We start from the raw sequence: 26,416 nt of genomic DNA on the forward strand, positions 1-26,416 counted from the left end.
GAGGGGCGCTCAACTCCAGTACTCAAGACCTCCCAACAGGTCAGGTTTTAAGGATATCCCTGCTTCTGCACAAGTGGTGCAGTCTTCGACTGAGCCACCGATTGAGCCACCTGTGCAGAAGCAGGCATATCCTGAAAACCTAACCTGTTGGGGTTGTCTTGAGGACTGGGGTTGAGCACCCCTACTCTATAGTAATTACCAAGGGCCTTTGGCTAGTAAAACTCATGTTAGAACTCTCCTGGTTAACGCAATAGTTACTTCAACTGGTTGATCCTGTTCCTCTTCATCAGAAATTAATTCAGAAAATGTAGATCATGTGAGACACTAAAGAACATTAATTGTCTTGTCCAACTGCTCCAGTGGGACTTTGGCTTTCTGCCTCTGGTCATTCTCCTGCTGAACTATGAATTCCCTCCCCAGTGTCAGAGTCTTGGCTGAACTCAAACAGGTTTTCCTCAAGGATTCGCCTGCACTTTGCACCATCCATTCTCCCCTCTATCCTAACCAGCTTCCCAGTCCCTGCTGAAGAGAAGCGTCCCCATAACACGATGTTGCCACCACCATGTTCAACAGTTGGGGTGGTGTTAACTGGGTGATGTGCAGTGTTGAGCTTGAGACAGACGTAAAGCTTGGAATTTAGATCAAAAGGTTACATTTCTGTCTCGTCTGACCACAAAACCTTTTTCCACATGTCTGCGGTATCATCTACTGCAGGGGAGCGCAATCTTTTCCCCCTGCCGTCTGTCCCCCTCTCCTCGCGCCCCCCCTGCTTATCTTGCTTCAGACGTCCTGGCACCATGACGTCCGTTGCCACGGCAATATAACCTCACATGACCATGACGCCGCATAGCCATGGCGACGTGTGACCAGGAGCGTCTGAAACAAGGTAAGTAGAGGTTTTACAGAGGCCCTGCAGCTCCCCCGGCATTAATTTAAATACATTCAGGAAGCGTGTGGGGGCTCTGTAAACCCCGCGCCCCCCCCCCCCCCAGCGAATCTCGCACGCTCCCCACTTTGCGCACCGCTGATCTACTGGATATGCTTTTTCACAAACAAAATTTTTACTTTTTGGTCTACAAAGTATTGACTTGAGGGGTTGATGCAACCAGTATTTGTCACTTTTTTTTTTCTTTGACAACATTTAACCTCCTGCTCATATAACAGTGTCCAGTTTTAACCACTACAACTCTGTAGCTTTAATGTGCGTACGTTATTTATAAATTCAACAATTTGTGAGATTATTGGTAGGGGGCGAATACTTCTGCAACCCACTGTATAAGGGTCACATATGGGATATGGCAGGTAGCTGATTTTGAGGTCTTCATTCCTGTTTGCAGAGGATTTCTATGATGTATCTGACGTTGTGAGAAACATCAGCAGTGCTAGGTATTAGGCAGTGCTAGGTATTAGGCAGTGCTAGGTATTAGGCAGTGCTAGGTATTAGGCAGTGCTAGGTATTAGGCAGTGCTAGGTATTAAGCAGTGCTAGGTATTAGTTGCCAATAGTCACCTGTTCTTATTGTAGCACAAAGGAAATGCTTGAAGTTACACCGCCGACATCAGTCTGGACACAGTTACTTTGCAACTGTTACAAAAGATACTAAAAGCTTAAGCATGGGGGGCGCAAACTTTGCAGTCTGCGCCCCCCTGCCTGCTTTCTCCCTCCCCCCCGCGTGCAACCTCCCCCCACCCCCCTGTGCGCACTCCTCCCACCCCTACCAGCGTTTATTTGTTTATTGCCGGTTTCATGAAAGATGTGGCCTCTCCTATTACAGTAAGTTAGCTAATCAAGTGAACTTTTTACACAGTAAACAAGAGTTCGGTGTTGTAACAATGAAGTACAGTCTGACCCAGGGGTGGGCAACTCAAGTCCTCAAGGGCCACCAACAGGTCAGGTTTTCCGGATATCCCTGCTTCAGCACAGGTGGTGCATTCTTCGACTGAGCCACCTGTTCTGAAGTAGGGATATCCTGAAACACCTGACCTGTTGGTGGCCCTTGAGGATTGTAGTCACCCACCCCTGGTTTAACCCCTTCAATGCTAAAGAGCTGGGGATCATATATTCAAAATCTGCAAAAGAGATGAATGAGTTTGGATTTTTTGGAATCCAACACCCTGAAGCCCGGAAATTCACGCAACATTTAGCGCAATGATATTAGTTACATTTAGCCAAGGTTGCGGTGGGGGCGCGGGGGCAAGGGGAGATGGGATATCATCCCTAGTTATAACTTATAAGCATGCATTATCTCTTTTTATTTCTTTAAAAAAAAAAAAGGATCTTTCTAGAAAGTAACATTTGGCAGCAGGCTGAATGTTGTCGCACTGTCACACCATTTAGGTTACTTATCGAAGTCTCTGCAGTGCGCAGAGAGTTAAACCTTTAATCACATACTGTATATACTTTGGAGTCCTGTGACTGACATTAGAGCAGACTGTGAGCCCATGCTGGAGGCTCCTCCCTGCATCCTGCCGGCTGGGCCAGTTAAGGGGGGTATGTTGTCTGCAGTCTCTTTCCCCTGTGCTCTGTTAATACATTTCATTACTGGGTAATGCAAGCGCCACAGAACCCAGCACAAGGTGAGTAGGAAGACACTGCAGGTACAGACAGGTGAAGGCTTTTGTTCAGCTGGAATCTGCCTGGTGTGAAAGTTCTGTGCCTTGTTCCTGGTGCACACGTGGAGCGAGCTTTGCAGCGTCTCAGGGAGGGAACAATGGGACATGCTACTGAGGTATCCTACAACTTCAACCTCTGTGCATACTGATCTGTGCATTTACAGCAGCAGTCCCACTTCCAGACCCCACTCTGTTTACAGCATGGAAATGCCCGGTGTCTATGGAGCCAAATTGGTCTATTTTAAGCTCCGGGCACGGCGTGGTTTATGACATTTACCGGTAAAAGTAGCTCCTGACTTAAATTCCCCCCGCAATTTTGGAAGCTGTGACGGATGACGTTGTGGCTTCCTAACAGCCCGTCTGACACCGATGGTATAAACAGCCATTTTGTTTCCCCTACAGGGGAAATTGGAAATTAGGGGGTCTCCGGAGATGGGAATTTTCATTCAGCTCTTGGGACCCCGTTGTTTACATTAAGGTACAAAAAAGGGGTGGGAAGGTGAAAGAGAGCAGGGACAACTGCTGCATTAAGCACAATCTGAACTGTACTATATGTCTATCTTTATGTAAATAGCACCCAAAGTGTACTCAGAGCTTTACAAAGGCAATACAGTACATGAAATTAGAATACAATAAATGCAACAAAGTTAAACAATAGGTAAGGAAATCCCTGCCCCTCAGAGCTTACAATCTAAGTGAATACGGAAATCTTATTGTTCATAACTTTTAGGTTGTGCTATTTACGTTCATCTCTTGTGTGTTAGATCAGGGGTGCACAATCTTTTTCCCCTGCGCCCCCCCGCCGGATCTTCCCCCCCCCCCACCCCTTACCTCCAGCGTTCTGACGTCATGACGTCTCGTTGCCATGGCAACGGGTTGTCATCTGCCGCCGCGTCACCAGAAGCCGTCTGAGCCAAGGTAAGTGAAGTTACAGAGGCCTTCGACGCTCCCCCGGCATTTCATTTAAATACCTTCGGGAAGTGCGCGCCCCCCCGCAGAATCTCGTGCCCCCCCTGTGTTAGAGGACACAATGTCCCCTATCCAGTGTCCGGGAGACAGGTTTTTGTGGGATTTTGGGATACAGTACAACCAAAACTGACAACAAAGCTACAAACCCAAAACAGAACTGCAATAAGAAACCCTTACAAGCAGGATGCAGGATACAGGATGCACACACAGACAGAATTACAATACTACATTACACTACGTTGTGCACGCGCTGCCTTCTGTACTTCTGGACACCAAATGTCATTATTGTGGATTTGATGTTGGTCTTATTTCAAGCACAGCCTTTACAATACTATTATAATATCGTATTTAATCTTTGAAATATAAATAATTTATATGAATCTGATCATAGTAAATATAATACGTGTAATATAACAAACGTACATAATATATGCAGCATATAACAATAATAATATTCCAGCCATCATACAATGATCGCTTGATCTGCGCAGCGCCTCGTTTGACTGTTGGGAACGGAAAATATACAATAAGTTGCCGCTTATCTTAATCCCTTTGAGTCCAGGGAGGCTGGAAACACTTACATTTGCAATGCATGATGGGCTCCTTCGCCAGTGCAAGGGGTTAATTAATTCTGATAAACTTTTTACTTTGCTTTTAATTTGTGAGCTATTGGGGTAGTGGATGCAATCTGCAAATGCACAGACAAGTGATAACTACAAATTGGGACCGGTATATATTACTGTAACTCGCACTCGCACGAGCACATTCCTATACAGAGGTCAGCTACAAATGTTGAGTTATTCGCTTGGAGCCCAATGATGAGACGACTTTCACCGGTGTTTTACGACGACGCCTTTCCAGAAGCCGCCGGGACAAGGTAAGGGACTTAGAGGCCTCTAAGTGCAGCGCAATCCCCCCCCCCCCCCCCCCACCCAGTTTGCGCACCCCTGCTTTAAGGTATAGGGAGTTATTCCTTAAACTATGATATGGGAGTCTCCATGCAATAGTGCCCTGAATGCAGTTTAATGAATAATCCCACTGCGTAGGGTTTGCCCTATTGGGGTATGCGTGAAGTGGTGTCCGAAACGTGTAACAAAAAATGTTTTCATTACGTACTGAGACATAGAAAAAGGTTTATTTATGATTTATTTAGGGTCAGGGTATGTGCTGACGTGTCATTTGGTTTTTCATTATGAAGGTTGATTACATCAAATGTAAAACAGTTTACTTGTTTTGTAACATTAGATAGAGGATTTGCATCACTAATCCCTACTGCCTGGCCCTAATCATATCTACATTTTCCCTTTGTGAATAGTCAGCTACACCTGCTATCATTCTGAGCACTGTATTATTTAATACAGGTAGTCCTCGTTATCCAAGGTTTCACTTTACAACGAATGGCATATCCAACGCTTTACAATGCAACCCTACGGGCCGTTTTCGACGCAGGAATGCGTTATCCAACGCTCACCGCCACTGATTAACATGGGACTCACTATACAATGGTTTCACTATCCAACGCTACTTCCAGAAAGGATTCCGTTGGATAACCGAGGACTGCCTGTAGAGGGAAAAAAAAACGATCTATTGCAGGGACAATGTGATATCCAAGGTGGTTTATCTGATAACCACAGGGTTAAAATTAAAAACATCCTATTGCACAATTACACATGTAACTGAATTGTGGTGACACCTGCTACATTACAGGCATATGCAATCTGTTACTTATTTTGCAGTGATAAACTACTATTTAATGGTGTTTATACGATGTCTATAATAAATGTCCTGTCCTTGTGCTCTCTTGTCTTGCAGGTCTATGACAACAATTCGTTGAGCTGACTATGGCGCCTTCAGCTAGTATGGACATGGGATACACGCCTCCAGATGGAGGTTGGGGATGGGTAGTTGTGCTCGGTGCTTTTATATCCATAGGATTCTCGTATGCCTTTTCAAAAGCTATAACCATTTTCTACAGCGAAATCCAGGAGTATTTTGGGGCCTCATACAGTGAGATTGCATGGATATCCTCAATATTGCTGGCTGCTATGTACGCTGGAGGTGAGTAAACCCAATATTTTATTTACACAATTTACGGATTTTAATAGAGTATCTAATTATTCTGGTTAATATACAGTATTATTAACTGATTATAGAGATTTACTTGTGTACATTCTACTACTTACTAATTATACATAAATGACTCGTCACACACATTTGTATAGTCCTTCATTTAATCCTGACACATTTGGCTCTTAGGATTCTATTCGGATGCAAAGTTTGCGCATATTAAGGAGTTACCTTTGGCCAATCTGATTGTATAGTTTGGTGGGAAATAGGCTAAGGAAATCTGAGGGATGCAGAATATAAATTTACAGCATAATGTTTTCTCTGTAACTGTAATCTGGTCAGTAGTAGTTTAACCTCCCCTTTGGGATTACTTGGGATTTAGTTCTGCCTTGTGACCGTGACATCATAGTGTGTGTGTGTGTGTGTGTGTGTATTATTCCCCGGAGGAGTCCCTGTGGAGGGGCCTCATTGTGTATAGTGTATGTTGGTGTCCAAGTGATTCCATAATAGGCAGGTATAACCTTTTCTAGTTTGTGTCTGTAGAAATGGCTCATCCCTGCTCACATATAGGAAGCCAATGCCCAGACAGGTTCCTCGAACTGTAACCCCAGGGCATAGCAGGATCCGCACAACCAAGGGTCCTTAGCTAACTCTAAACCAGAAGGCCATGAAGTGGCATTCAGTACCTGAGAAAGGGGTACTGAGACCAGTACAAGAGGAGAGTAAGGCCCAGAAGGGATCCCCAGGGATTGGAGCACTACAGACACTATACTGAAAGGGCACAGTTAGGTAACCCAGGATGAGTAAAAATTCTGATATCCCTAGCGGGCCGAGATCAGGGGCAGCTGGGAAAGAGAAAAGAAACAGTACAAACACTGGCAACATCAAGGGCTGTACAGATTGTGAAGTGTATGTTGTGACTGAGCCTTTATCCACGGCGGTTAATAAAGCTCCTGTTTGTGTGAATGAAGTTCCTGGCGCATATCATTGTGTTTCCAACACCTATCCTGCACAAATCCAGCACCCTGACAAGGTAACAGACAGAGCACTGTACTATCGCATGTAAACTCCTTTTATTAGTGGCGGGCAAGGAGGGTTAAAGTAGTTTATTTATTTTTTAAACCATCATAGTGTAGCTACCTACTTACATGCTTCAAAAAGCAGAGACCGCAATCAGACTCCAGTTGATGAGCCTAAGAGGAACTGTGGTCATAGGAATGATTTCCCCTTTAAGACTAAAGTGAGTTATTTCCAGTAACTTTTTAAGGGGTCTCATCTGAGTGGTTGATCCCCTTACCCCCCACCCACCCTGAATCTGACGTCTATATGTGTGATTTCCTCTGGCTGCTCCCTTTTGTGTGATGTCACTGTGAGATCAGCAAGTGCTTGTACAGCCAGTGTCCCCTCCCCCTCCCCGGCCCGGCCCCCTCCCCCTCACCGGCCCCAAAACCTTTATTGGTTCTCTAATAAGGAGGGGGTGGGATAAGGGGAAAGAACACGATTAACAAACACTTCCAGTTGAGAGGCCCAAAAGGAAATCAAATGGCTGACTATGTGAGATTGCATCTTTAAGTGGATTTGCTGGTTTCATACTTCCTTATCTCTTGGCTCTATCTTAAAGCTTCTGGGAAATAAGTTAAAAATTGATTGAGGCTAAAATTGACACACTCCAATTTGAAAATTTCCCAGTCTTGAAAAGAGTCTTAATATTTGCAATTTAAACTCTGTGTCACGTTTTAGAGACTGGAACATGTTTGGGGTACCTCTGAGACTCTCAAATGTTTTTTTTTTTTTACAAATCTTTTATAGTACAGGCATACCCCGTTTTACGTACATTCGCAAGTACGTACATTTTAAAAAAATTGCCCCGTGTACGTACACGGTGCTTCGCGAGTACGGACACCAGGGGGCGGGGCGCGTGCACGGCGGCGGCTTGCGCACCTCTAGATTAACTCGCCCTCCTTCAATCTTGTCCGACGGAGCGGGAGTGCAGGGGGGAGGACCAGGGGGCGGCGCGCACGGCGGCGGCGTGCGCACCTCTGCATTGACTCCCCCTCCTTCAGTCTTGTCCCACGGAGCGGGAGTGCAAGGGGGACGAGGAGGGAGTGCAGGGATCGACGCACGGCGGCGGCGGCGTGCGCACCTCTAGATTGACTCTCCCTCCTTCAGTCTTCTCCCATGGAGCAGTAGTGCAGGGGGGAGGACCAGGGGGCGGCACGCGCATGGCGTACTGTAACTCAACTCTGGAGTGCAGGGGGGAGGAGGAACGGGGACAGATGGGAGGGGGAGGGCTATACTGTCCTGCGTGCGCTCCTCTCACCTCCTTGCTTGCTCCCCTCTCACCTCCTTGCTTGCTCCCCTCTCACCTCCTTGCTTGCTCCCCTCCCACCTCCTTGCTTGCTCCCCTCCCACCTCCTTGCTTGCTCCCCTCTCACCTCCTTGCTTGCTCCCCTCTCACCTCCTTGCTTGCTCCCCTCTCACCTCCTTGCTTGCTCCCCTCTCACCTCCTTGCTTGCTCCCCTCTCACCTCCTTGCTTGCTCCCCTCTTACCTCCTTGCTTGCTCCCCTTTCACCTCCTTGCTTGCTCCCATTCGTTGCGCTGAGGCTGCCCCTACAGGCCACCATAGTTGTGACTCACCAATTCACCTCAGCCAATAGGGGATTAGCAGTTCCTGTACTGGAGCTCTGTACAGTGCAGCACATAGAGGCTGTGAATTTCATCACTGTGCCAGCTGCCAAGCAGATCAAGGACCTGAGTACAGCATTGTACAGTAAAACACCAAAGTCACAAATCAAAGTCAGTCAAATAAATGCACCCCACCTTCATGCCCTTTCTTCTATTTTGGTAAGCACAATCAGGATTTACAACACCTCATAATTCCACCTGGGCTGCAAGCTTGCCAAGTGGTAATCAGTTTTTTTTTCTTCCTGTGCAGTATATTTTATTCCACGTAATGGCAGATAAAAAAACTCTTAAATCGATTACTTTAGATATGAAGCTTAAAATTATTAAAATGTATGATGAAGGTGTTTCTCAAGCTGAGATCGGCCGAAGGCTAGGCTTCCATCGTACTTAATACGTTAATACTGTCATGAAGAGTAAAGACAAAATCATTGCAGAAATTAAGAGTGCTACGCCAATTAACACAACAACAATTAGAAAAAGGGATAGCGTTGTTGCAGACATGGAGAGACTCTTAATGATTTGGATAGAAAATCAGACTGCACGCAATGTTCCTATAAACCAGGCAATTATTCAAAGTAAAGCCTTAAGCCTCTTCAATGACTTTAAGGAAATGGTAACAAACACTAGGGCGCTCCTCTCTATCTGGAGGTAATAAATCACATATAATACGGTGATGATACTACCATGACACCACGGACTTCTATACTTCACACCCAAATACCGGTGCACTACTGCGATGTGCGAAGTCTGCTGCTCCAACCCCAGGGGGGGTCTTTCCAGGATCCCCAACAAAAGAAGAATACAGAAAAGGAGGGGTGAGCGCAATGATGAATCCACAGGGGGAACCCCCCTGTGGATTCATTATTGCGCTCACCCCTCCTTTTCTGTATTCTTCCAATGACCTGAAGGCTAAGAAAGGTGAGGCAGCAAAGGATGCAGAATTTGTTGCAAGCCGTGGATGGTGCGATAGGTTCAAGAAGAGGGCTACCATACATAACATCAAAGTGCAAGGAGAGGCAGCGGCTGCAGATTCTGAGGCTGCAGAAAGCTATCCACATGACCGTGCCAAAATAACTGATGACGAAGGCTACCTAAAGGATCACATTTTTTATGTGGATGAGACTGGTCTGTTCTGGAAAAAGATGCCTGCAAGAACCTTCATTGCAAGAGAGGAGAAAACAATGCCTGGCTACAAGGCAGCTAAAGATAGAATAACCCTTCAGTTAGGTGGCAATGCTTCTGGTACCTTGAAGCTCAAGCCTACAAGTATGCTAATTTATCGCTGGCAAAACCCTAGAGCTTTAAAGAACTACGTTATAAGTAGACTTCCAGTGCACTGGAGGTCTAATAAAAAAGCATGGGTGACTGCAGCCCTTTTTCGAAGACTGGTTTGACACCTGCTTTGTACCTGAGGTGAAAGCCTATTGCAGGGACAACAATATCCCTTTCAGAATTTTGCTCCTTGTAGACAATGCTCCTGGCCATCCATGATCGTTAAATGAGTTGAACCCTAACATTCGAGTGGAATTCCTACCACCTCATAGCCACCTTCAAGTTGAACTACTTAAAAAGAACATTCAGTAAGTGTATTGCTGCAATATAGTGACGAGGGAACAGGGCAAGAAGTCCTAAATGACTCAGAGTGCGTGCTTCCTGCCGTAGGAGACAAAAGAAAAGTCAGCGGGACTAGCCCAATTGTATCATCAGTTTTTTGTGCTTGGCCTATTCAGTTTGCAGTGCACTACCTTTCTCCCTGTTTCCTGTTGGCCTTTTTTTTTTTCTTACTGTGTATTATGTCGCCACGTGTGATATGACATGTTTACTCTCGAAGCATCTGACAGTTTCCAAATATCTTTTTATTGGTAACCTGCATGGGCATTAGGCAAGTAAGCTACACACATCCTGATTCCCAGATTGAAGTGCCTATTGGCAATGGTTTGCTTTGTATAATAAATATATCACTTGTGAGCACATTTACAGGTCTGCAACCCTGCTTCCCCCCCCTCCCCCCATTATTTCCTAGCATACAGTGCTTCCACTGCAGCCAGGGATTCTGGGAAATAACATCTAAATGAGAATACATTGTCACCTTTTTGCTTCTTATCCATTTTAACATGGGCACCTATTAACATCTGCCTGCCGCAATACACCGTTTCTCAGCTTTGTATAATGTCAAATGATCGTGTTTACCAATGCAGTGTGTGCACTGATGTGTGAATGATCAGGTCTGTATTCCACATGGTAGAATTTAGTGTCAGGCATTGTTCATACATTAGAGAGGACTATTGAAGATGTAAATGTTGATACAACTAGTATACCCATGAAGAAGCCTAAATTGAGATATGGGTTTATATAACAGGTGGTGTGTAACTTGATTAATATTGTTGCTTTAGGCTGCATCAAATGTGAGAATCTTACTAATCACAGTTGTTTTTTCACATATGGTAAAAAATACATAAAACAGATTTAAACACATCCCATTATAATGCTCTAAAATGAATTTATTAGAATATAAATTTGAGACATCAGATAGAGACAGAAGGGAATATAAAATATTAAGATGCTATGAGGATGAGGATGATGTTAATCATGCGTCGGGAGAGCACCTATTTTTTTTTTCTTCCATTGCCAAATGTGAAAAAAGTCAAGTCTCTTGATCAGGCCGCCATAATCTGTCACACAATATTTAGATGTTGACGCCTTGCAATGCTTTCCCCTTCCCAATAAACACGTGAGGTCATTATTACAGCCCGCATGCAACATATGATATGAATGACTAGAATGCAATATATTTTGCATCTTGCGTACATACGTGCAGCAGTTGGGTGGGGTGATGTATGTTAACTAACTGGCAGGTAGCGGTGCAATTCCCCACAGCTGGGACGGAAAACAACCTTTTGCAAAGAATAACTTCACAGGCATTTGAATCTACCCACGATGAGAAGAGAAGCCAGAGGGTTTGAGGGAGAGACCCCCCCTTTCTACCTTTATTCTGCTGAAGTTAGTGGTTGAGAAATAGAAACCTTCCTTTTACTAGTGATATGATTCTAGAAGGAAGGAAATGGAGAGCTCTGTTTAGAACTAACTGTGATTTACCCACCATCAATCAGCCCTGTATTTTGACATTGCCTCTCAACATAATAATAATAATAATAGCATGTTTTTGGATAGCGCTGCTAGTTATACGCAGCGCTTTACATAGACATTTTGCAGGCACAGGTCCCTGCCCCATGGAGCTTACAATCTATGTTTTTGGTGCCTGAGGCACAGGGAGATAAAGTGACTTGCCCAAGGTCACAAGGAGCCGACACCGGGAATTGAACCAGGCTCTCCTGCTTCAAACTCTCAGTGCCACTCAGTGTCTTTTACTCACTGAGCCACTCCTCCTCCCATTACATGCTTACAAATATAATATCCCAATATAACAGTATTTATTAACATTATATATTTTATTAGAAAAAGAATTTGAAGTAGCGCCGTTAAATAACCCAATTTATAATGTAAATATTAACAAGAGAAACAGTAGCTACAATAGATACAACTCCCTGAAGAAGGCGTCATTTGATGACGAAACGCGTAGGGCGTGGCTAGACTCCGGCCGCCATTTGCCCACGAACACTGCTACTGTGTGACTGTAGAATTTTGGCTCCCGTGTGCGGCTCTCCCGGACTATTATCTATCACACTATTGACATTGGAGGCGTTTGTTTCCTGGAGGGACCTTTCCTAGTGAACACCAAAGGTGAAGGACCCCTTTTCCGGTTCCGGTTCCACGGAGGAGACTCACGTGACGACGCCATTGATTGCGGACGCATGCTGGTGATCGAGCTGCTTGGCACATGAGAGCCTATCTCATACACGCTTATATTTGCTGTATCTTTTTGAGTGGGCATTTGTAAGATTTTATGTTCATTTAATACAATTTTATTGTGGTAATGCACTAGGTGTGCGCCTGTTTTTTCTCTTTCCTTTTTTCATTATATATTTTATGTGCAGTATGACAAAAGCCCACAGAAATTTGTAGTCATTTTTTTCCTCAATTTCAATTGCTTCCTGGAAAATATCTATTATCTTTGACTGACAGTGTAACTGTGATAAGCACAATAGCAGATACAATGGAACACCTACCATCGCTAGTATTATTAATGTGTATAGACCAGACTATGACAGAGGATGCTGCTATCAGAGTACCTATAAGGTACTGTACCAAAATAACAAAGGGATAGGCACACCATAAATATGCAAAAAAATTGGGCCACTAAAAGACATGTTTGCATATTTATGTTGTGTTATCTTTTTATTATATAGCTATCTCTAAGGATGTCTGCACATCCCTGTGTGATAAGCGGAATGATCTGTCACTCACCCAGATACAGCCAGTAAGGATGCACATTCCTCCCTCTTTGTGATAGGGTGATCGGCCTGTCACTCACCCAGGGACAGCCAATCAGACTGCACATCCTGTGTAATGAGATTGCACATTGGCTGTGTAACATCTTAGGTGTCACATATAAAGTGTCTGTGGAGTTCAAATTGGAGTTGAAGAATACAAGAACTGGACTCTGCACTTCTTCATCAACTCTTAAATGTTCTGACAATTTTTTCACAACTAAAGATTAACCTTGTAAGCCCCCCATCGGTGAGCCACTGATTGATTCACCTATGCTGAAGCAGGGACTGATTGAGCCACCTTTGCTGAAGCAAGGATATCCTGAAAACCTGACCTGTTGGTTGCCCTTGCGGACTGAAGTTTGTCACTCCTGTACTTCTGAGAGGACGATAATGAATGGCATTAAAACCTGAGGTTTTCTGTGTGCTAATAACAATGCACATTTGCCGAAGACATAGTTGCTTTTTTTTAATGAGCACAGTAAAACACAGTATGTGTCTAATCTGTCAAAGACTTAATCTGATTAATAAAACTATTCAGTGGGCTTTCTGCCTTTTAAGCACTAAAAGGATTCATTTGTACCTTTTTGTACAAATAAACTTGTTGAAATTTGCTTTACTTTATAACTTAATAAAGCAAACATTACTAGGATATAAACTGTTTTTTTTTTTTAAGTTTCAAGAGACAGAAACAGCAAACACAAATCTCACTTGTGAGCACATTCACATGTCTCAGACAAACAGGTCTGCAAGCCTGCTTTTTACCATTATCTGCAATGCTTCCACTGCAGCTAGGGATTCTGGGAAATGACATGCAAATTTGCTCTCCCCCTGCTGTGGGCCTCCCTCACAGACTATGTATTTAAGGGGTGGGGTTGGTATGTATTTATGGAGTAGGGTGTGGGGTCTGGTATGTATTCGGGGGGTGGGTGGGTTTGGTATGTATTTATGGGGTAGGGTGTGGGGTCTGGTATGTATTCGGGGGGTGGGTGGGTTTGGTATGTATTTATGGGGTAGGGTGTGGGGTCTGGTATGTATTCGGGGGGTGGGTGGGTTTGGTATGTATTTGGCAGGTTTGTATGTAGTTGGGAGGTAGTTTTTTTTATGTATTTAGGGGGTGTGGAGTTTGACTATATTTGGGGGCGGGAAGGTTTTTGTATTGGGGGTGTTTTTTTTTTTATATATGTACTTTGTGAGGGGGATTTTGTGTGTGGGGTGGGGAGAAATGAGCTTGAGAAGGGGGGGATTGAGGGAAAGTGGGCTAATGATGGAGTGGGGGTGGTGAGGATGAGGGGAGGGGGGTGAGAAAATAAGGGTGTGGTGCAACAATCTTGGAATTTGAGGGAGTGGAGCATTAAGATCAGTATTGCTCGCCATGTATTGGCCTCTCTATTGGCTGCAGGTATCTTATTTATAAATGATCTGCCCGTTACATCATTGTGTCTAAATTTCACTCCAAGTGTGCACCAATTTGCAGCATTTAATTTTTTATTTCGTTAAAAATTCGGAGAAGACGCTCCCTCCCACAGAATTATTTCCCGAAATAGAATATGAAATGGTGTAAATTAGTGCACACCTGGAGTGACATTTTTAAATAATGATGTAAAGGTCAGATCATTTATAAATAAGATACCTCCCCACCGACTTTTCTCGAGCGCGTCGCACCTTTCTCCATTGTGTCCAGCATGTTTGGAGAAGACACCTGGCACCCCTACCCGCACCCAACAGAAAATATGCCACGTCATCTGGGAGATGACATCACTGCTTTCTGCTTGTCGCTTGTTTGTGTGAAAACCTCCTGGTTTTCCAATATATATATATAAAAAAAAAATATATATATATATATATATATATATTATTTTATTTTTTTTTGACAATTTAGGTAAGCAAAAAAAAATTACGTTTCCAGGCAGGATTGCTACCCTAAGATTTTATCTATCTTACTATTTTCTACCATTACAAATTCACCTACTTAGGAGGATATATTCTGAAAGTGAGTTATCAGGGTCACCGATTGGGGGGAGAGCTGGGACAACTGTCCTGGGCTGGGGCGGCAGAGGGGGACCAGCAGACCGATCTGGATGTTGGACCCAACTTCTGGGATTGGCTACCTGCCAGGAACCTCTGACAGGCTCACAAGTATACAAGGCCCACTAACCTGTCCTCCCCCACTCCCATTCCCGCTCAACTACCTGTCAGCAAGATTTTAGCCCTGGGCTCCAGACTCATCCACAATACAATTCAATATCCAACATGTGCAATCATATGATATGTGTGCTAAAAGAGAAAAAGAGAGCATATAATTACACATGTAAGAGGCGTTCTCCCTAACATCGCACATCCACTGAAGGCAGTTCGGGTATCGCAGGGAATTATTGTTGGGTTATTTAGGTCTTACCTAAAGGTGGCGTTACCTCAATCCAGACCCTGAAAGATGGGGCACCTTTAGGTAAGACATGCTTAACGCCAAGTTATTTGAATTTAACGCAACATAGTGCTAACGTAACACAATGTACTCCTAATTTACCGCAATGTAGTGTTAATTTAATGGGATGTTATGCCTACGCTAACGAGATATACAGCAGCTGTTGGTTATGCATATAATTTACCCTTGTGGATATGTGTTAAACTCAGGGGAAATAATGTCTGTTACTAATTTATGTAACCTAACATTCTTTGCCATGAATTGACGGAGCTTAGAGCATATGGGCCCTTGGAAGGATTGCCCCTTTTAATATTGAATCGTGTGTGTTACTCCGCATCAGACCTTAAAGGAGCAATCCATGCAGAATTCGATATGTGGGTTTTTAAAAATAAATCTGTTCTGTAGTATTAGATTATACTTAATTCATTATTATACATTTTTTTTTAAATTCAACTCTTAATACCATTTTCAATGAGTTTTAATATACCGAGTATCCTTTGATTTCTATAGCAGGCTTTAGTACACTTCCCTAGCAGTGCAAGAAATTTGCAATACTTTCCTGCTTGTGATAATTTGTTGCCAATATTCCCAGCAGTTTGAGCTGCAAACTGTAACAATAGATAATGTTACCTTAGTGATATAAGAATACATTGTAGCTGCAGAGTTACACAACAGTAGGATTGATTAAAACTGAAAGGCGGCCATTTAGTGAACCCGGGGAAGCAGGATCTTTGTTGATCGATCACGGGAAAACAAATCGATCAGCAGCTTAGGCAATTCATTTTCAATAAAGGTAATAAAAGGCGCATATATTAATATATATATATATATATATATATATATATATATATATATATATATATACAGTGTTCGACAAACCTATACATTTGCTCGCCCCGGGCGAGTGGATTTAACCCCCGGGCGAGTAAATATTGGCCCAAGCAGCACACGTTTGGTACTAGGTGGCGAGTAGATTTTTTTGTGTATATATATATACAAAACAAGCAGTCAGCACTCTAATGTAAGGCAAAAGGCAGTTGCTAGTCCCATAGGTATCCACATAGCATATGAACCAGCCCAAAGACCAGTAAAGAGACAGCAACCAGCAAGGAGTAATCCAAAGTAATCTGTATTGAAGTAAAACATATACATATACACATAAACATATACACATAAACATATACACGAAAGCCAACGTTTCGGCCCTGAGGAAGGTCTCCCTGTGAGACCGAAACGTTGGCTTTCGTGTTTATGTTTACTTCAATACAGATTACTTTGGATTACTCCTTGCTGGTTGCTGTCTCTTTACTGGTCTTTGGGCTGGTTCATATGATATATATATATATATATATATATATATATATTTTTTTAATAGTGCCGCGCAGACTGCCTCTTTAATGAGGAGGATGATTAGGCAGTTTGGTAAGTGAGTGTGTGACCAGGCCGCTGATCAAAGTGGTTTGTTTAACTCCACTTGGTAACTGCACTTTGGTCTCATTCAGAAAATGCAGATCGCTAAAGGCCTGTTTCTCTTTAGAGAAATGAATATTGATTAATGCTGTTTCCATGGTAACCACATGTGGTTCTTCGAATGATTTATTTAATCTCTTTTGGTGATGAGATGTGTGTCAATCCTCAAATGTAAAGTGCAACATGCTGTAAGTACCTCTGACCGTGAGAGGGATAAGAAACGGCGGAAATGGTGGTGCCGAGTACTTTCATTGAACTGCAACTCCAATATATGCTGCTAAGCAGGAGGTGCAGGTCATTTTATATTGCGTGTTCCAGAATATGTAATGTATAGTTTTTTTGCTAGCCATGATAGGTTCATTTTCAGATTTACTGTAATGCCCTATGGGACGATTTACAATTTTTTTTAATAATGTTTCTATCATTCATGTATCCAATTTTTATTATTATTTGTCCTAGAGCACTTATTTTTTTGTCCCATTACTACTTTCTCTGTCACCTCGGTGAATTTTTTTAAAACATAGGTTTTGTTAAAAGTGTGTTCTATTTATGTTGGAAACTGAACGCTCAGGGTAACCTGACAGAACTTGTACAAAGTAGAAGACAATGACAAAAAAAGCAATTTGTGGGTAATGAAGCACTGGCTTTATCACCAGAACAGTACTTTATTGCCTCATCAATGAGGATGAGCTGTCATACTTTTGACTATATTTGATTTGCTCAGCATCCCCCCCCCCCCCCACATAATCACCTCGACTTGTCTATCTGGATGATGTACACTTTCTTTTGTTCTTGCAACAGGGAAATAAAGTGTAAAGGCAAAATCCTCTCCTTACTAGCTTTGAGAAGGAAAAGCCTTGGATCAACATGTACAAAGTAATGCTCAGCGTTCTAGTTAAGCAAATGTTTCACACACCAGGCTCGCGTCACTAAAAGCTTGTCCGACTCCTACACAGTAGAGATGGAAATTGTCTACACAGCAAGTAGCAGCCAATTTCTGCTCCTCGGTGCTATAACAGCTGAATAATGTAACATGCACACATCATTCTGATTATTCATTAATTATTCACTAAGCTTTTAAATAAAATAACAGAGTTGTTGGTTTTTTTAAATCCAAATAAGTCTCTTTTTTTCTGATTGAGTACCAAGTCAGACGTAGGTAGTATCAAAATGTGTGATGATATGTTTATGTTTCCACTAAATACCTTCCTCTGCCGACACCTGACTTCTTGCCCCAGTACATATATAACTCATAAGCCTGCAGTATCATTTCTAAACACATCAGAAGCGTGAGGAGAATGATCTAAAAATACCCAGGCAGATGTGCATTAGGTTGAGTATCAAACACTCTCTTCTTCATACATATGATGCTTTTATTCTAATATTGGAATACAGTGATTCAGTTTATGAAACTTTTGTCAATCCCACAACTTCAACCGCACTTTTAATCATACCCACATTGATCGTTGTGTTTGTATGTGTTGTATCCTAGGTCCTGTCAGCAGTATTTTGGTAAACCGGTATGGCAGTCGACCTGTGGTTATCTTTGGAGGTCTTCTGAGTGCGACGGGGATGATTTTAGCCACCTTCAGCACCAGCATTATGCAGCTCTACATCTGTGTTGGTGTCATTGCAGGTAATAAAACATTATTTGTTAAATTACATAGTTATATAGTTACATAGTAGATGAGGTTGAAAAAGATATACGTCCATCAAGTTCAAACTATGCTAAATTTAGATGACAGATACTTATCCTATATTTGTATTTACTGTATATTGATCCTGGAAGGCAATCAAAAAAACCCAGTGACACATCATCAAATGATATCTCATAAGGGGAAACAAATATTCCTTCCTGACTCCAAATATTGGCAATCAGATCACTCCTTGGATCAACATCCTTCCCATGTTTATTTATTTGGTATATCCCTATATACCTTTCTTTTTTAAAAAGATGTCCAACCTTTTTTTTGAAGATATCTATTGTATCTGCCATCAGTCGCCATGGGTAATGAATTCCACATTGTAACTGCTCTTACTGTAAAGAACCCTTTCCTTTGTTGCTGGAGAAATCTCCTTTCCTCCAACCTTAAGCGATGTCCCCGAGTCCTTTGTACCGCCCTTGGGATGAATAATTCTTTTGAAAGCTCCTTGTATTGTCCCCGAATATATTTGTATATAGTTATCATATCCCGTCTTAGATGCCTCGTTTTTCTAATGTAAATAAATCTAATTTAGCTAGCCTCTCTTCATAAATCAGAATATCCGTCCCCTTTATTAATTTGGTGGCACTTCTCTGCACTTTCTCTAGTTACATAATGTCTTTTCTATGGAGTGGTGCCCAAAATTGTACTCCATATTCAGATGACGTACTATAATATTTTGAATATGGAGGATTTACCCTATTGTTGCTGTAAGAGATATTAATGCTTTTCTTTGTTGCCATTACATACTTTTGGTTCTATATGTTATTGTTGGGGGGCGAGTAACCTTTTATATCATAAGAAAGTAGTCTTGCTGTCGAGTATAGTTTCGTTCATCAAAAGGTTAATCCTATAATGTTGTCCATTTCACATTATGAATCTACCTTGTAATCTATTGTGGGAATTGTGACCTGTTGTCGGAAACAAAGTAAATCCTTTATGCCAAATAAACTTACAAAAAGTGTAGAGAAATGTGTATTCTTTTCTCCTTTGGAATAAGATGTTTAATACTGCAGACCAAATGTAACAATGCATTCCTTTGAGTGCGCGACAATGATTGTTACTATGAATTCATTTTAATTCTATCACATCACTGGTGGCAATTACCAAAGCAATGACTTTGTTGGGTGTTTGCATTTAAATATTTAAAATGAAATGCTGTTAAGGCTGCACCTAGATTACATATAATGTTGTGTTGTGCTGGATCAATATTCTTAGTACTCAATATCGCAATAGTATTTGGCAAAGAAAGATAAACATACAGAAACGTGGGCTTGGCAATACTCGTCCTACAGCAAATACCGTTTATCTATTATGAGGATATTCAGAATTGATTAACTTTATTTACATTAAATCTGCTGTTGCCAGGTCCTGCTGGAAAAATGTAAGAATCCCCCCCCCAGCCATTTCAACCAATGATTATAATGAGGCTTCTTGTTGTCTCATTATTTTTTTTGTGCTACACATGCTTTAAAATATAAGTTGTATTTGTATTTCAGGAATATCTTCTATTACACAGCCATAACTACTGTGTGCAAAATCAATGCATAATGGATCAGAATCTAAAATATATTGCAGTAGCTATTTGTCATAATGGTTTATTCTCACCCCAAAATGTTAGCTCCTCAACTTGCAGAATTATTTCATATATTGCCTACCGTATGCATGAAAATAATACAAATGTCCGTGCATTTGTATATAAATGTGTTACTCTCGTGATGCTGAAGCCATGCTCATTTTTATCATATTGTCTTTATCCCAAGAGACCTATTTCTGTAACCATTGACCAGAATAGAAGAATTCTAGAGTTCATTTTGCAGCATAAATTTAGTAGGTGACTTGAAATCTTTTTAATGGCAAGTCAGCAAGAGGAGTGCTGAGTAGGAAGTTATCACATACTAATTAATGGTAGTAAAATTAGATTATAATAAATTAGATTTGTGTCACTGGAAAATTAATGATGAGATAATAGGGAGCTTTAATTGATTATTACCTAAATGGATAGTTGGCATTCGACCTAATCTTCTTTCTAATTAAAGTCTCTGTTTTCCGTGAAAGTATAGGGTGGTGCTTTCCATAAACTCTACTGGTTCCATTTCACATAAAAAAAGGAGAAATAAAAATACCTCAAAAAATGACTTTTTGAAGAAAATTGTACTTTCTTTAATAATACCATGATCTAATTATAGCTATAAGTTTGTATTTAAATATAATTGGGGCAAGGCTATTTGAGCACAGGGAAGTATTTGAATTATCTGATGGAAAGCAAAGGCAGATAATCCGTGGTCCCCCTTAATTTGTCAAAAATGATGTATAAATACAATAAATTGTCATTTCTTCCCCCACCCCATAAGTATTAAATACTTTAATTGTGAAATCTTACTGTAGATTTTGGATAAATATTGATGTAAAGTAATGTTTTTAACATTAATATTATGTGTGCGCCAAATGGAGAAAATACGTGGAGAGGAGTCATTTGATGTACAAAAATGTTCTGCTTGGGAGAACTTGAAAGGGGAGAAAGCTCTTAAGAGAGCCCAATGGATGAGAGTCGTGGCCTCTAAATTGTTTGGAGGGAAGAGTGAAGCCTTAAATCCCCCACAATCTAGTGACTGACTCTCACTAGCCTTTGTTAAGAGCATTATTCATGGAGCTGCCATGACTTTTGGTGGTCTCGCTCAGTTTCACGTGTTCATGGCTTAGAGACAATGAGACCTTCAATCTTGTTTTCATACACTGATGTGATAAAAGAAGACCATGGGGGTGGGGAAGGTCTTTCAAATACACTTGCAGACTTACCAATGCTTGTTTCGATTTAGGGTTTAAATAACATGACCTTCAAAGGAGCACAGTCCGAGCGATGTGTGTTTATGTGTGCTGTGTTTTTGGTTTTAACAGGGGGTCTCCGGACCTCAACTGCATCAATTTTAGCTCTGGGGACCCTCTTCTTTCCTCTGAAGGGGGTGCCTGTAGCAGTTCTGGCTGGGAAGTGCGGGGATATCGTAATGGCTTTAAAAGTCCCACGTCACATGGGCCAATAGGAAGCCGTGATGTCATCCCTTGCGGCTTCCTATTGGCCCGCATGACTGGAGGCTTTTAACCTGCTGGAGATACCCCTATGGAGGTAAGTATCTAGGGAAGCAGACGGTCCCCAGATGGGGTCGAGCCCTGGAGACGCCCTGCGTCGTCATATTTAAAAAAAGAGGAAAAAAAACACATTGCTTGGACTGAAGATTTGAAAGGGCCCGATTAATTCTGCTCGTGTTGTTGTTACTAAAACACAAACTAAACAAATGTAGCACATCCATCGTTTAAATGTGTTATATTGTCCCTAAATCCCTGGCTGGCTAGTTCACTCTGTAATTAGCTGTGGACAATGCATCATCATTTAAGATAAAAGAAACACAATCTTGAGGTAGGAGCTTATTCTGAATCCGTAGGACACTATTTCCCATGTAAACCGCTCACACTGTGGTCAGGTAAACGTTTTTTTTTTTCTTCTCCCATGTGTTATGTGCAAGGTCACACAGAATGTGGGTCACTGGTGCGTTATATGGATTTCAGCTGCCTGGATGCTAATCTGACTCCTGAGTGTCTCGTGATGCACTTGGGCAGGCTTTACAACCCAGTGGGTCATTTTCAAAGGAATTAATTTCCTTGCTGCTATTTGCCTAACTACTGAGTCTACACAAAGTTATCAAGACACAACTGGCGAGATCCTGGGGCAAAAACGCTGCACCCAATGTAAATATTGCTTTTAACCCTTTCAGTGGCTTATTGCTGTACCTGCTATGTGACAGGCCCTATTCATGCACCAGGAACAAAAAAAATATATTTTAAATGGTTCACACAAAAGTGCTCTAATTAATGTGGATTGTTGCTGCTGCACCACTTTATAAAGCTTCTCCCTACTAATCAGAGGTTCACAAAGTAATGTTTATTTGATGGAAAACAAATGTTACTTTATTAATCTTTTGATCAATATGTTCAGTAATTAGAATATTTGTCCACTTGTACCAGTATTGTGCACTTATAACAAATTGGTTATAGTTAGCCATTCTGACTTTATAAGAGCACCACTCTGGAATTAAATATTTCAGTTTATACACTGCGTGTATTGCAATTAATATCTTGGTCATTTCTTTGAATGCCTGCATAACATTGTAGTTCAAATTATGTGTTTATAGTTAATTACCGTTTGAATGCTTGTGCCCTGAAGTTGGTATTAGCCATGAAATACCATTTCGGGAATAAGCTTGTAGAGATCCATGTTAAAGTGGATAATAAACAAAAAGTGCTCAGTTGCATGTTATTACCCAGAATCCTTTGCTGCAGTGGAAGTAAGGTATGGTGTGAGAAATTGGGGTAACTATGAAAAGAAGGATCGAGCACTCCACGGGTTTTGCAAAAGTTCCAAATTTATTGCGCCATACACAACGACCGTTTCGACCTTAGTCGAAAGTGAAAAGGAATTTTTTTGCAAAACCCGTTGAGCGCTGGATCCTTCTTTTCATAGTTGAAGCTTGGATGATTGTGACAGGTATCCCTTTTGAACCAGCCGTAATACTGTTATGTATATATGGCTTATGGTGTGCAGCATATCACTGTTTATTAGAATTTGGGGTAAGGCAGGCTTGGAGGCCTGTCTCAGGCTGTGAACGTGCTCATAAGTGTTCTTCATAATTTCAGGGATATCAATATATATTGACTGTTTTTATGTTATTTGAAAGGCTCAAACAGTAATAGTGCCTTTCTAAGGATGACCGTCCTTATGATCCTGTCTTAGAAGAAGTTGTTTATGAAATCTAACATCTCATTTTCTCCTATAGGATTCGGCTTTTCTCTGAACCTTCAGCCCTCTGTGATCGTGATAGGGAAGTATTTTCTGAAACGACGGCCGATCGCAAATGGCCTTGCCATGGCAGGAAGTCCGGTTGTACTCTCTACGCTTGCACCTTTGAATCAGTATTTGTTTGATACCTTTGGATGGAGAGGCAGTTTTTTCATACTGGGAGCATTATTGTTGAACTGCTGTGTGGCGGGGGCTCTATTTAGACCCATTGGTCCCATGACTATCAAAACAAAAAAGCCGAAGAGTAAGAAGCAAGCCCAAGAACCTGAGAAAGTAACCATAACAGAAAACTTGGTGGAAGCCGGAAAATTACAATCCCCCAGTTTAAGTGAAAAGGAAGAAGGTTGCCTGGAAAAATTTAATAAAGTTCTTGATTTATCTCTTTTTAAGCACAGAGGCTTCTTGATTTACCTCGTTGGAAACGTGATCATGTTTTTTGCATTTTATGCTCCTATTGTGTTTTTGACTCCTTACGCAAAGCATCTCGGTGTTGATGAATACTCGGCGGCCTTTCTGTTATCAATTCTGGCCATAGTCGATATGATTGCCAGGCCTAGCACTGGGATCATTTCCAATAGTAAGTGGGTAAGGCCCAGGATTCAGTATTTCTTCAGCTTTGCCATTACATTCAATGGATTCTGTCATCTCATGTGTCCATTTGCCACAGACTATACAGGTTTGGTAATATACGCTGTATTTTTTGGTTTGGCTTTTGGAATGGTATGTGCAATGCTCTTTGAAACTCTCATGGATCTTGTGGGAGCCAAACGGTTCTCAAGTGCGGTTGGACTCGTTACTATCGTGGAGTGTTTTCCTCTTCTCTTGGGTCCACCAATCGGAGGTAAGCTTGTGCCCCGCCCCTATTCCCCCCGCCCCCTCGCCTGCCTCCTTCCCCCTCCGTCCCCCCCCCCCACACACACACATCAGGGACTCCTGATAACCTCGCTTATTTCAATGCCATTGCTCAAGCATCTAACTGGAATTTTTAGCATGCACATGTAGCAGACGTTATGGCCTCCGGTAACGTGAACTAGCACATTAAATAGAGCTACTAATTGCAACACGTTAGCGGGACTGGTAACGTCTGCTACATCTGCAACTACAATACAGGATGCAAGTGTTAAAATTGTTTCTAAAATGTCTACACTTATTCTTTTAATGCACTATAATGATATTAAGTCTTGTTAAATATATAAAATAACATCATTTTGTTCTGGACCTCCTTGTCATTTTATAATCCTCCAGAACTTCTGAAAAACGACAGTATTAGTTCATACCATTACTTAACACAGGTGGGCGAGAGATATTCCTGCAGGGGAGGCACGGGCGGTAGCAGGGGCCCTGCGCTCTTCCCCAAGGCATTCAAATTAAATGCCGGGGGATCGCGTGAGGCCTCTGTAACTCACTTACCGGGATTCAGATGTGTGGTGTGACACGTCGCCATGGCAACGCCGCGGGACCATGTGACGTGACGTCATGACCCTTCGCCATGGCAATGTAGCATCAAATGACGGTGCGGGGTCACGACGTGACATCACATGACCCGTGGTGTCTTGACGCTTGAACACGATGTAAGGGGGGAGCAAGCAGGGGGGGCACAGCTCCAATAGTTTGTGCACCCCTGACTTAACAAATGACAAACATGGCTTTTTTTTGTTGTTGCAGGAATTGCACAAGTTGCAGTATGTTGAAAAGTCTTTGGGATAGATTCAGTCCTATCTAACAAAGTGTCAGCCTAAATTAATACAGTACCTGTTAATCATAATGCAGTATTCACTAAAGCAAATAATAACATGCTGTTACCCATGAATCACTCCCGTAAAATGCTTGCCGTTATTTGTAACTGCCATTATTCTAACGGATCTGCTCATTACAGCCTAAATGATATTCAGGTAGTTTCACTGAAGAAGTTCTGACTCACTCAATATGGATCATGCTATTGTATAGACCTATATATTTTCATCGGTGTAACAGATGTTCATATTGAGTGTGTCGGAAATTCTTCAATTATAGTACATTGATTCCCGTGAAAACTAGGAATGCCTACCATTTCTGAATAGCCCCAGAGCTAAAGCGAGCGTCTTCTCCCCCAACTGTTTTCTAAATGATATTCACCCCATACTTACTAAGCTGCCTTTAATGTTGATGCCTGGAAATAATGCTACATTCTTTGTTTTACCTAACTATGCCGTCACTCCCATCCAGACTCTAGAATAGGGCGACATGTAGGAGACAACATGCTCATTTTTAAATATGTGCAATATATTCTACAGCCAATATGGAAGAAGTGTAAAAAAATGCAACAAATGTTTATTTCCTTGTATAATCACAACTGCTATGTAAGCAATTGAATAGTAAAGAATATTTATTGATAATAAAATGTCTACCATAGACAACACACAAACACAAGACAAGCGGTGCAACTCTCGCTATGAAGCACCAGTGTGCACATGCACTAAACAAACACAGATGACAGTATATACACAAACATTTAAAAAGACCATTAGGTCACAATAGAACCACCCTGAATACGAAATAGTACCAAGTAGTGTGGATACTAATGCCGGGCAAAACGCTGAAGGGGGTAGGCGGGCACTCACCAGAGAAACGCGAGCTGGAACCGTGCACTGACACCAAGTGTCCGGACCACACCAGTAGCAGAGATCACACCACAGCGCGAGCTTCCTGGTCTCTGCTTCTGCCCCAGCCCCAGCCAATCAGCAAACGCGTAGAGTGACCTCTCGTGACCTCTACGCGTTTCGCAACAACGGGCTTCGTCAGGTTCTATTGTGACCTACTGGTCTTTTTACATGTTTGTGTATGTATTGTCATCTGTGTTTGTTTAGTGCATGTGCACACTGGTGCTTCATAGCAGGCGTTGCACCTCTTGTCTTGTGTTTGTGTGTGATCTACAGTATGGTAGACCTTTTTATTATTAATAAATATTCTTTACTATTCAATTGCTTACATAGCAGGTGTTATTTCCCGGGGATACACATTTTTTTAAATTTTTTACACTTCTTCCATATTGGCTGTTCAGTAACCTCCGGTGCGCTTTGTGTATATTTGTTTTTATTTCTGGGGTCTCGTTCTGGAGCCCCCTTTAGGAGCGTTTTTGAGGAGGCGCTTCCACACAGCTAGCAGCAAAGGGAGACTGACCATATAAGATGGTTTTGGACAGCTTGAGCGCGGAAAGCCTTTTTCCTGTTTAGCAAGGGGTATACTTGAATAAAGCAGAAGTAAC

General features: G+C 42.0%; 1 protein-coding gene and 1 long non-coding RNA gene across 3 annotated transcripts in view; one reads left to right on the forward strand and one right to left on the reverse strand.

Annotated features, from left to right (window-relative positions):
• LOC142468126 (uncharacterized) overlaps positions 1 to 3,751 on the reverse strand; it is a 40,735-nt gene extending 36,984 nt beyond the window's left edge. Inside the window, exon 1 of the long non-coding RNA XR_012788585.1 lies at positions 3,444 to 3,751. This is a non-coding gene — a long non-coding RNA (uncharacterized LOC142468126). The remainder of the gene's footprint in view (positions 1 to 3,443) is intronic.
• The window catches only part of LOC142468125 (monocarboxylate transporter 2-like), a 28,133-nt gene continuing 4,159 nt past the window's right edge, over positions 2,443 to 26,416 (forward strand). Inside the window, exons 1-4 of one of the 2 annotated variants that reach the window (XM_075574276.1) lie at positions 2,443 to 2,576; positions 5,394 to 5,639; positions 18,110 to 18,253; positions 23,150 to 24,013. In XM_075574276.1, coding sequence (XP_075430391.1) covers positions 5,423 to 5,639; positions 18,110 to 18,253; positions 23,150 to 24,013 — 1,225 coding nt within the window. In that variant the 5' untranslated portion in view covers positions 2,443 to 2,576; positions 5,394 to 5,422. The other variant, XM_075574277.1, reaches the window with a different exon arrangement.

This window comes from Ascaphus truei, chromosome 17, assembly GCF_040206685.1.
Source record: "Ascaphus truei isolate aAscTru1 chromosome 17, aAscTru1.hap1, whole genome shotgun sequence".
Classification (NCBI taxonomy): domain Eukaryota; kingdom Metazoa; phylum Chordata; class Amphibia; order Anura; family Ascaphidae; genus Ascaphus; species Ascaphus truei.